At 20.0% G+C, this 12,738-nt stretch overlaps 2 protein-coding genes across 2 annotated transcripts; both read right to left on the bottom strand. All coding sequences in view use genetic code 6, as the record gives it.

The window, feature by feature from the left end:
- Positions 1-2,303: 2,303 nt before the first annotated feature.
- On the bottom strand, positions 2,304-5,026 carry TTHERM_00126860 (tetratricopeptide repeat protein; the record flags this gene model as incomplete). Its single annotated transcript, XM_001016266.2, has 6 exons — positions 2,304-2,327; positions 2,471-3,548; positions 3,901-4,142; positions 4,534-4,724; positions 4,817-4,926; positions 4,974-5,026. The coding sequence occupies 6 exons, from the start codon at positions 5,024-5,026 to the stop codon at positions 2,304-2,306; spliced, it is 1,698 nt and encodes a 565-aa protein (XP_001016266.2).
- Positions 5,027-6,352: 1,326 nt separating this feature from the next.
- TTHERM_00126870 (tetratricopeptide repeat protein) lies at positions 6,353-10,724 on the bottom strand. Its single transcript, XM_001016267.2, has 9 exons — positions 10,588-10,724; positions 10,402-10,501; positions 10,247-10,310; positions 9,999-10,174; positions 9,825-9,946; positions 9,662-9,771; positions 9,377-9,567; positions 9,027-9,268; positions 6,353-8,968 (listed from the first exon to the last, which is right to left on the bottom strand). Exons 1-9 carry the CDS (start codon positions 10,698-10,700, stop codon positions 6,370-6,372), a joined length of 3,717 nt encoding a protein of 1,238 aa, XP_001016267.2. The 5' UTR covers positions 10,701-10,724; the 3' UTR covers positions 6,353-6,369.
- Positions 10,725-12,738: the final 2,014 nt, after the last annotated feature.

Here is a 12,738-nt window from a genome sequence, read left to right as displayed (position 1 = left end):
TTTGTAAACTATTTATACAAATCAGGAGGACACTTATAGGAATCAAATTTATTCTAAACACAAATAGCAAACTAAGTATTTGCATTAACTTTTAACAATTAATGTTTATTTAAATAGAGATTAAGGAAAAGGAAAAAAGAAAATAATACCCATTATTAGTTTATTATTGAATTTATCAATCAATTTTTTCAACACAATGAACTCTATTTACATCTTTTTAAATAATAAAAAAATGAAGAAGAAATTAATTTTAAATAATATTTTTTTTAAAGTAATTAAAAACTGTAAATGAAAATACTTAGCTAAAACTGTATTCTTCTATAATTTACTGAGATAGTAATTAGTTATAAAGCGTTTATTAGTATGAATACTTAATCCACTAAAGACTATCCGATTCCCTTTTTTATTTTAAAAATAATGTTATACCAAAAGAAGATAAAATCGTATTTATTTAAATAAATAGCAAGCTAATATACCATGATTTGAGTGCGCTCATCAGACATAAATAGAATATAATCAAAGAAATTGCAACACCTATTATGATTGGCATTGATACTGTCAAAATAAGTCTTATAATTAGCTTTTACATATATTTACTTTTACCTTTCTAATTAATTTTATGAAATTACTTAAATTATTTTTGTAGAAGTTTTTATGATATAAAATAATCAAAATTTCTTTATTTTTTTTTTTGAATGAATTGTACTTTTTTTTAACATATATTAGTTACTGAAATAAATTTTGATTGGTTATTTGCTAGTAATTTTTAAATTATGCTTATTTCTAAATAAACAACCAACTAATAAATTATTTAAAAAATGGTAATAGGTGGTACTGTAGCATCTTTTTAAAAAAACTTTAAATGTTTTATTAAATTTTTTTATTTTTTTATGTTTAATTTTTAGAAAAATTGTTATAAAATTTATATTTTTAAATGAAACTCAAAGCACTCTAAAAATCATATATAAAAAAAGTAAGAAAATGCTAATGATAGAAAAATTAATAAAAAATTTATTTCTAATTAAAATCATAATTTATATTTAATATGATATAACTTTTAAATTTACATTTTTTATTTTTAAGAAAAATAACATAGTAAGATAAACTCATTATCTTTCATATTATTTACTCAATAATACTAATTATTATTATCGTTAATAAAATATATATGTCTTTTTCAAGAAAATATAAATAAATCATCAGGAGTTAAAATAGTAATTATCAATTTCTTTATTTCCATAAAATATAATCTAGTTAATTTAACTGAAATTAAAAATCATAAAGCGTTGTTTAGAATACTTATAAATTCTTTAGAAGTATTCAATTAATCTGTCCTTAGTTAATTCAACTTTTATATTAGATTTTTATCAAACACAACTGGCTCATAACAGAAAGAATCAGAATCAATTTAATTTTGATAATTACCTTGAATGAAATAATCTAACATGTGATAAATTATTATTTTTTAGAAATGGAATTAAATCTTTTTATTAAAGAATTATTTTACTTTGATATCATTTTTTATTTCTAATTATTTAGAAAATAAAATGATAACTTATTTTTTATTTTCCAACATTTTCATATTGTTTTTGAATATTTCGTAATTGGGTTATTGTTTTTATTATTTATTTATTTTTTACTATTCTTTTTAATGTTATTTGAGTTTATTTATTTATTGGAGATTTAACTTTATTATATTACCAACACATTTTATTATAGCTTGTTACCAATCTAAATTTTATAGAGTTTCTTTAGAGTTTTGAATCATTTATTTTGCATTGTTTTAAAAAGTTTCAATGATTAATTAAAGGTGGTGAAAGCTTTCAATCAAAGTAAATGGAATAACAGTTTGCAGTTTTTTGTCAAAAATTATTATCTAAATTCCATCTTTTTTTCTAAAGAATTTAGATGTTTAAATATTTTCAAAAAATTAGTTTAAATTTGTATTTTAACAAATAGAATCCAACTAAATAAGTAAAATAAGCTCAATAGATGCAGAGGAGTTCAAAACGAGCTCATCAGTGAAATTTTATTTAATTTAGAGCTTTTAAAATAATAGAGAAAGATAAAGGATAGAATTTTATCTTTAAATTGGACTGAAAAATTATCCCTCTTCTATACTCTATGTTAAATATTCCATAGCTTAATAGTAATTATCCTAATAGAACTCCAATTTTCCTTATAAAAACATTAATTTAGCATTACAAATTTCTAAAATAATAAATTTTATTTCTTATGATATGCTTTAACGATTATTTAAAGAGCCATAAGAAACATCTTCCTCTAATAATATGCTCACATAGTCATCCGATTTTTTTATATTCGAGCTTTAAAATAAAAGTTTAGATTTCAAAAATGTAGGCTATAATTTATTGATTAAATTTATAGCTTTATCAATATAAAAGTAAATATTATTAATTTAATTTTTGGGATCTAAATGAATTAAAATATCTATTATTTCTAAGCTTACATAAAGCTCTAATAATTTTGAAACCTTTTAATTTGGAACTTTAATTAAATTTTCTAAAATTCTGAAGTTGTCAATTGATTTTTTTAAAGTATTTTTCAATGATTCATTTTCTTATTGCTTAAAGTTATTTAACGGTTTTAATTAATTAGATTCAATTTAATTATATATTTATACAATAGCGAGCTCCTTCAAGCTATGAGCAAGACATAAAATTTTTTTTTTCAACGTGACTAACTAATCATCTTATTCAATATCATAAACAAAAATTTATTTTTATAATTCTAATTGTTAATAATCTATGCCTAGGTGCATACAGTTAAATTAAATTGCTGATAAAAAATACTCTTAAGCTAATTAAAAGTCTTTTTGAATTAAAGAAATAACACCAAGATTATAATAACAGTGAATAAGGCCATTTTGATTTTATAGCTTTTGAAATGTACCTTTAGCTTTAGCAAAATGGAACAACCCATTCATAATATCTTCAGAATTTTAACTTTAAGCATCAATTTAATAATTTATTAAGCTTTCTAAATTCTAAAAAGTTTCTTTGATAATTTTCATTTCTAAGAATAACGGCTCTAATTCTTCAAGTATTTTACTTTTTTGTGGATTAATTTGCTTTTATACTTATTAATTTTATATTTAACCTTCATTTTTTAGACCGTTAACAGATTTGTTAACACTTTAAATTGCTTTCTAGGAGTCTTTGTATGAATCATCTTATTAATTCAATGCTTTAGAGGAGCTTATTATGGTCTTAGAAATATTTTTATAAGATAATTTTGTTAAAGGTCTTTCCCTAATACTATCATATTTCCAAGAAAAATCTACTTTATCTAAATATGGTACATTCAATAGAGGAGATCTTGTGATTTTTTCTTAGAAAGTTAGACGATTTTAATTTGTCAAAAAGAGATTTTTTGATGTTTATTTAAAAGAATCTTAATTTAATAGATATGATTTATTTATTATCTCATCCTATTTAAATTTTGAAATATTATTTTATGATTATTTTTAATTTATGTTTGAGATTTAAGTCTATTTTTCTGAGTTTATTCTATATTTACGAGTTTAACTTTATAAGATTAAATTTACTTTTAAAAATTCAATTAAAATATTTATAGGATTCTATATTTAAATAATCTAAAATCTACCATAATTTATTAAAAAAATTATTATTGCTAAGCTAACTATAATGAATCCAACAATTAGAGGTATTTTAATCCAATTAATATTAATTATATTAAATAGCTAAAGCCTGCTGCTATAATCTTCGATAACGATTGCTGTCAATATTATCGAAAAAGAGTATGGTTATTGTGTTTTATATTCATAAACTTTGCTCACCAAAGGAAAAACTAAACTAATTCTAAAAATAGAAAACAAAAATAAATAAATTACTTTCTTTTTAAATATTATTTATTTACTTTTGAACACCAAATTTTGACCAATATTAATACAGTTAATCTAAATTCTTTTATTAGTTGATTGAATAATTTCCAGATTTGATAAATTATATTGTCTATTATAGTTAATAGCTGAATTGTTATTTTTCTTAATTACAATTTTCTAAATCTATTTCTGTTACACAGTTTTATGTTATATTTTTGAATTCTAAATCTTACCATGATATAATACTATTATCATTCAGCTAAGGGTGATAAAAAATCTTTATATTTGTTAATAAATAAATTATATTACCCAAATAATCAATGAAAAGTAAAATGAAGAAGTAAGTATAAATAAAATATATTTTAACTAAAAAGGCTTAGATAGATTTTAAAATTTTAATAATCTAAAAAATTTAGCTAAATAAAAATAACAATTAAATTTTTAAAAAAAAATAAATGAACTTTTTCTGTATTATTAATTCTTTTATATTAATTATATCATGCTTATTAATTATTTATCTTTCATCAAATAAATAGGATGAATTTTAATTATTTTTTTTTATTTAACATCCCTAAGAATTAGTTGGAATATTATTATGTATTATATATCTGCTTGCTTTATAGGATTTATGAATAAATATTTTAACCAAAAAGTAATATTTTATTTACAGTATTATTGAACTCATGAAATAAAACAGAATATGAACTTTAAGAGCTAAGAAATATCTCAATGAGATTGCTCAAGTCGAAGGCTACACTATTTACACCTTAAAAATTCTAATCAAATTTCACCTAACTTGATAAAGTCATCACTAAATTCTAATATACTGCGTCTCTATAAGGTTCATAAAAGAAATAGCCTTTTTTATTTAATTAATTTAATAAGTTAAATATTATTTATTTCAATTTTTAAAACATAAAGAATTAGTTATCTTCAAAAATACATATTTACCTTCATTATTTTTTGCATAAGTATACCATGGTCTACATCTTGGATCATATGGTTCTGAATACCCTTTTCCATAACAGTCTTAGTAAGCAGTACTTTAATTAACCTCAATGCTTAAAAATTGATTAGATTAAATATAATAAATATATGTATAAGTTACTCTGAAGGAAATCTTTAAAATATTGAAGTGGTATCTGCATTGAAAAACATCATTATTTTTAGTAGTCCTTATATTTAAGATTGCTAATGTATGATCTTAGAGTAAAAAGATAGATAATTATTCTTTTATTTAAATAGGTCTATTTTATAATAAATATAATAAAATAAAAAAAATACCATTAAGATATAATCTTGCTACTTTTCTGAGAGAAGAGCAAATTCGAAGATTGTTCTAACAAAATATATATCCACAAAGTAATGATTCTATCTAAATTTTGTATAGACATCAGGAGGACACTAGTAGGAATTAAATTTACTCTAAAAACAGATAGTAAGCTAAGTATTTGAATTAACTTTTCACAATTAATATTTATTCTTAAGTACTTTAAATAAAGATTAAGAAAAAGGAAAAAATAAAATAATACCTATTATTAGTTTATTATTGTATTTATCAACCAATTTATTCTACACAATTAACTCTATTTACATCTTTTTATATAATAAAAAAATAGAAAGAAGCCAACCCATTAATTTTAAATAATAACTTTTTTTTAAAAATTAAAAACTGTAAATGAAAATACTTAGCTAAAGCTATATTCTTCTATAATTAACTGATAAAGTAATTAGTTATAAAGCGTTTATTAGTATGACTACTTAATCCACTAAAGGCTATCCGATTCCCTTTTTTATTTTAAAAATAATATTATACTAAAAGAAGATAAAATCGTATTTATTTTAACTAAATAGTAAGCTAATATACCATGATTTGAGTGCACTCATCAGATAAAAGTAGAATATAACCAAAGAAATTGCAACACCTATTATGATTGGCACTGATACTGTCAAAATAAGTCTTATAATTAGCTTTTACATATATTTACTTTTATTCTTTCTTTCTAATTAATTTTTTGATATTACTTAAATTCTTTTTTAGAAATTTTTATGATGTAATAATACAATATTTTTTTATTTATTTATTTATTGTTTTTGAATGAATTGTACATTTTTTTATCATATGTTAATTACTGAAATAAATTTTTATGGCTAGTTATTTTAAATTATGTTTATTTCTTTAATAAACAAACAACTTATAAATTATTTAAAAAATGGCAATAGGTGGTATTGTAGTTTTTGTTAAAAAAACTTTAAATATTTGATTAAATTTTTTATTTTTGATGTATTAAAAATACTCATCCATGTTTAGTTATTATTAATTTCTTTACTTACTTTTTAAAAAATATATTATATAAAAAATAAAAAATACTTAATATTTAAGTTACAACAATAAATTTAATGATGAGATTTAAAAAATTTAAAATAATGTAATCTATTATATTTTTAAATGTATTTTTATTATTTAAATATGACTTCATCAAATTTTTTACTGAAATAAAAAATCATAAAGCATTATTTATGATAGTTAAGAATTCCTTAGAAGAATTCAAATAATCTTTTCTTAATTAACTCAGTTTTTAGATTAGTACTTTATCAGATAATATTGGTTCATACTCGAAGTACTCTGAATCAAGTTGATTTTGATCATTATCTTTTTGTATAAATAAATCTAACATGTGATAAATTATGATTTTTTAGAAATGGAATTGTATTTTTTTGTTAAAGAATTATTTTGGTTTGATATTATTTTTAACATCTTATTCTTTAGAAAATAAAATAATTACTTATTTTTTACTTTCCAACATTTTCATATTTTTTTTGAATATTTCAAAACTAAGTTTTTATTTTTAATCATTTTTACTATTATTCAGTTCTTTAATAATTTATTTGAGTTTACTAATTTATAGAAGATTTAACTTCGCTATATTACTAGCATATTTTACAATTGCTTGTTACCAATTTAATTTTTACAAGGTTTTTTTAGATTTTTGAATCGTTACTTTTGATTTGTATTTAAAATTTTCAACGATTAATTGTAAATGGTGAAAGCTCTCAATTTCAGTTAGTGGAATAACAGTTTATAGCTATTTGTTAAAAATTATTATTTAAATTCCATCTTTTTTTCTTAGGAATTTAGATATTTCTATATTTTCAAAAAATTAGTTTAGATTTGTATTTTAAGAAATAGAATCCAACTAAATAAGTAAAATAAGATTAATAGGTGTAGAAGAATTCAAAGCTAACTCATCAATTAAATCTTATTTTATTGATAGCTTTTAAAATAATAGACTGAGGTAAAGGATTACATTTTATCTTTATATTGGACTAAAAAATTATCCTTCTTCTAGGCTTTGTGTTAAATATTAGATAGCTAGGTAATCATTCTGCTTATAGAACTCCAATTTTCCTTATAAAAATATTAATTTAGATTTACAAATTTCAAAAATTATAAACCTGATTTCTTATGAAATGTTTTAAAAATTATTATATAGACTAAAAGATATGTCTTCTTCTTCAAATATTACACTCTCATCCTCATCAAATATTTTTGAATTAAAATTTTTAGGTTTTATAAAAGTAAACTATAATTTGTTGATTATAACTATTGATTTTTGAATGTAAAGCTAAATTTCCTTTTTTTAATTAATGTGGTCTAAATGAATTAAAATTTCTATTATTTCTAAGTTTATAAACAACTCAAATAACTTTGGAGCATTTTAATTTTAAATTTTAACTAAATTTTCTAAAATTCTGAAGTTATCAATTGATTCTTTTAAAGTGTTTTTCAAGACCTATTCATTTTAAATTTCTTATTGGTAATTTTAGAATATATTGTTAAATTTATTTTGTGATTTAAATAAATTAGATTTAATTTAAGAATAAATTTATTCTAAAACATGTTGTTTCAAGCTATATGAATAGCATAAAACTATTTTTTTAAATGTGACTAGCTAATCTTTATATTCATTATCATGAAAAAATTCTAATTGTTAATAATCTATACCTAGGCACATACAGTTAAATTAAATTGCTGATAAAAAATACTCTGAAGCTAATTAAAAATCACTTTTAATTAAATAAATCACACCAAGATTATAATAGCAATGGATAACACCATTTTAATTCTATAGCTTTTGGAATGTACATTTTGCTTTAGCAAAATGGAACAAAGCATTCATAATATCTTCAGAGTTTTAACTTTAAGCATCAATTTAATAATTTATCAAACTTTCTAAATTTTAAAAAGTATCTTTTATTATTTTCATTTCTAAGAATAGCGGTTCTAATTCATCAAGTATTTTGCTTTTTTTTTATTTATCATATTTTTATAGTTTTACACTTTATATTTAGCTTTCATTTTTTAGACTGTGAGCAGATTTATCATCATTTTAACTTGTTCTATTTATAAAAAAATCAGGGTTTCCTTATTATTCATCATCCTACTAATTAAATGCTCTAGAAGTACTTATTATCGTCTTAGAATTATGTAAAAAACTTAATCTTGTTTTACGTTTTTCCCTAATACTATCAAATTTCTATGAGAAATCTGTCTTATCTGAATAGGGAAAACTCAAAAGTTTGTTTCTTGTGATTTTTTCTTGTTAAATTAAATAATTTTGTTAATTTGTCTTATGGACATATTTAGATGTTAGTTTAAAAGAATCTTAACTGCATGGAGACAATAATTTATTTGTAGTCTCTTCTTATTTCAACTTAGAATTAATATTTTATGATATTTTTTTATATCTATTGAATGTTAAACTCTATTTTTCTGATTTTTTTATGTATTTTAGGACCTTAGTTTAACGTTGCAAGATTAGATTTATTTTTAAAAATTTAATTAATATTTCTATAGGATTTTAGATTTAAATTATTTGAAATTTGCCATAATTTAGTAAAAATAAAATTATAGCTAAGCTAACAACAATGAATTCAACAATAAGTGGTACTCTAATCCAATTAATGTTAATTATATTAAGCAATTATAGTCTGTTGCTTTAATCTTCAATAACCATTGCTGTTAATATGATTGAGAATGAGTACGGTTACTGTGTTTTATATTTAGGAATTTAACTAACTAAAGGAAAGACTAAACTAATTCTAAAAATAAGAAAAGAAAATTTAAATTTAAATTAGTTTCTTTTTATATACTATTTACTTCTTTATGCCAAATTTTGACCAGTATTAATATAATTAATCTAAATTCTTCTATTAATTGATAGAATAATTTCCAGATTTGATAAATTATATTGTCTGTTGTAATTAATTGCTAAAGTCTTATTTTTCTTAATTCAATTTTTCGAAATCTTCTTCTGTTAAATTGTTTTAAGTTATATTTTTGAATTCCAATTCTTGCCAAGATATAACACTATTATCATTGTGGTAAGGGTGATGAAATATCTATTTTATATTTATTCATTTGATTAATTATATTACATATAAAAATGCTAATAAGTAAAAGAAAGAAAATAAAATAAAGATATTATTGAACTAAAATTAATATTTTACAGTATTATTAAATTCATGAAATAAAACAGAATATTAATTTTAAGAGCTAACAAATATCTCAATAAGATTGGTCATGTCGAAGGCTATACTATTTACAGATTAAATGTTACTACCAAATTTCACTTAACTAGACAGAGTCATCACTAAATTCTTTTAGACTGCGTCGTTATAAGGTTAATAAAAGAAGTAACCTAATATTTTGATGATTATTTTTGTAAATAATGTTACTTATTCATTTAAATTTTAAAAGCAAAAAAATTTGTTATTTTAACAACATATATTTACCTTCATTTTACTTAGCGTAAGTATACCATGGTCTACATCTTGGATCATATGGTTCTAAATAACCATCACCATAACAATCTTAGTAAGCTGTATTTGTTACATTTACAAGTCTTAAATAAAAATGAATTAGATTAAAAATGAAAAAAAAAATATAATAATCTACTCTGATGGAAATCTTTAAAACACTGAAGTGGTATCTGCGTTGAAAAACATCATTATTTTCAGTAGTCCTTATCTTTAGGATTGATAATGTACACTCTTAGAGAAAAAAGACAGATAATTATTCTATCATTTAAAATAATCTACTTTAAATTAATAAACTAAAATAAAAAAATACCATTAAAATATAATTTTGCTAATGTTATGAGAGAAGATCAAATCTGAAGAGCGTTCTCACAAAATATATATCTACAAAGTAACAACTCTAGTTAAATCTTTAATAAACATCAGAAATACACTAATTAAAAGCTATTTCTCTGTAAGAACAAACTGTAAACTAAGTATTTACGTTTACTATTAACAATTAATATTAATTCTTAAATATATTAATTAAGATTAAGATAAGGAAGAAAATTAAAAAAATACCTTATATTTTTTTATTATTGAATTTATCAATCAATTTATTCATCACAATTAGTTACAGTTGTATCTTTTTGAATAATAAAAATTTATATATTGTGAAGCCATTTATTTTAATTAATGCATTTTTAAAATAAACAAAAACTGTAAATGGTTCGTACTTAGTTAAAGCTGTATTCTTATATTATTAGCTTAGAAAGTAACTAGTTATAAAGTGTTTATTAGTATGATTACTTAATCCACTAAAGGCTATCTGATTCCCTGATTTTATTTTAAAGAAGATATTTTCCAAAGTAAGATAAGTAAATTAATTCTTTTTTTTGAAATAAATATTAAAACTAATATACCATAATAGAAGGGCGCTCATCAAATTTTTGTAGAATATAAGCATAGATATTGCTACACCTATTATGATTGGTATTGATACTGTAAGAATGAGTCTTATAATAAGCCTCTACATATATTTATTTACTTTTGCTCTTTCTAAATGATTTTTTGAAAATTAATTAAATTTATTATATCAAAATTTTTGTGATTTAACAATATACGATTTACTGATAAATTGAGAATTTTTTATCAATGGTTACAGTAAATATTTTAATGAAAGTAAAATATCTTTTTGGCTTTAAGAAGTTGGTTAGTCAATTAGTACCAATCTCTAATTTTTTTAATTTAATAATGAATGATGTCATATCTTACAAAAGATAAAAGATACTATGCTATCTATAATTTTGGTCTTTAAATCTATTCAAAATTTTATAAAGTTAAAAATGTTAGTATTTATGTATATGGAGTCATAATTATCTTTAAATGCTTTCTCCATATTATAAGCGGCATTATGTAACATAGAAACAAATTCTATTTTACAGTTTTTTCCTATTACATTTATCATATTAAATTACTTGAAATATATTTGCTATTATTTTCTTGGTTTAATGGATAAAGATTCAATATATATTTATTTTTTTCTATTAAAAATAACCTGAAAAATAATTTTAATTTGTAACTTAAAAAATTAGCTCCAACCTTTCAATCCAATATTAAATTGTAATTTTCCAAATTTAAACTAATTTTTAATTTATTCTCCTACATTTTTATTTAATTTTAATTACATTAATTTCAAATTTTAATGAATGAAATATTTTTGTTATAAATGAGAGCTTACATTTAAAAATTTTGATAAGTTAAAATAATTCTTAACAACAAAAGCTAAAAATAAAAAATTATTTATATTTAAAGCAAATATTTGTATTGTAGGCAAATTGATATTTTAAACAATAATTTTCTAAATAATTAATTATCTTAAAATATTTTCATTATTTTTAACATATGATTCATTAATAGCATATAAATTTGTTTTTTAAAGCAAATATAAATCATCACGAATAGTAATTGTTTCATTTTTTTAATTCAAATATAACAAATAAATAAAATTTAATATTTAAGTTTTTATAAGAGAGATAATGTTGAGCTATAAAAAATTTTAACTTATAATTTTTATTTATATATTTATTTTATTTAAGAATTGCTTCTTTAAATTTTCAAATGAAATAAAAAATCATAAAGCGTTATTTAGGATGGTTATAAATTATTTAGAAGTACTTAGTTAATCTGTTCTAAGTTAACCAAGTTTTTAGATAAGATCTTTATCAAATACTACTGGCTCGTATTAGAAGGACTCTGATACATGTTGATATTAATCACTATATAGAATAAATTAATCTATCATATGATAAATTATGATTTTTTAGGAATGGAATTGAATTTTTTTATCAAAGAATTATTTTGCTATGGTGTTGTTTTTAATATCTTATGAATAAGAAAATAAAATAATTACTTATTTTTTATTTTCCAACATTTCCATATTATGTTTTAATATTTCGTAATTTTATTTATTTTATAAATTATTATTGCTATTTTTCCATTCGTTTATATCCTATTTTAATTTATTAATTTAGAAAAGATTTAAATTAGTCATATTACCAATACATTTTATTAAAGCTTGCTACCAATCTAATTTTTAAAGAGTTTTCTTAGAACTTTGAATTATTTATTTTGCTCTATTTTGGAAACTTTCAATGATTAATTTAAGGTGGTGAAAGCTTTCTATCAGAGTAAGTGGAATAACAGTTTACAGCTTTTTGTTAAAAATTATTATTTAAATTCCATCTTTTTTTCTTAATAATTTTGATTATTAAATATTTTCAAAAAATTAGCTAAGATTTATATTTTAGCTAAAGAAATCCATCTAAATAAGTAAAGTAAGCTCGATTTGTACAGATGAGTTAAAAATAAACTCATCAATGAAATATTATTTTATTGATAGCTTTTAAAATAGTAAACTAAGATAAAGGATAGAATTTTATCTTTAAATATGGCTGAAAAACTATCCTTCTTCTATACTCTATGTTAAGTATTCGATAGCAAGATAGTAATTCTCCATATAGAACTCCAATTTTCCTTATAAAAATATTAATTTAGCTTTCAAAATTTCAAAA

The sequence above is a fragment of the Tetrahymena thermophila genome (assembly GCF_000189635.1).
Source record: "Tetrahymena thermophila SB210 genomic scaffold scf_8254645, whole genome shotgun sequence".
Taxonomy (NCBI): Eukaryota; Ciliophora; class Oligohymenophorea; order Hymenostomatida; family Tetrahymenidae; genus Tetrahymena; species Tetrahymena thermophila.
The sequence above is the reverse complement of the archived record's forward strand: the minus strand, read 5'-3'. Positions and strand labels throughout refer to the sequence as shown.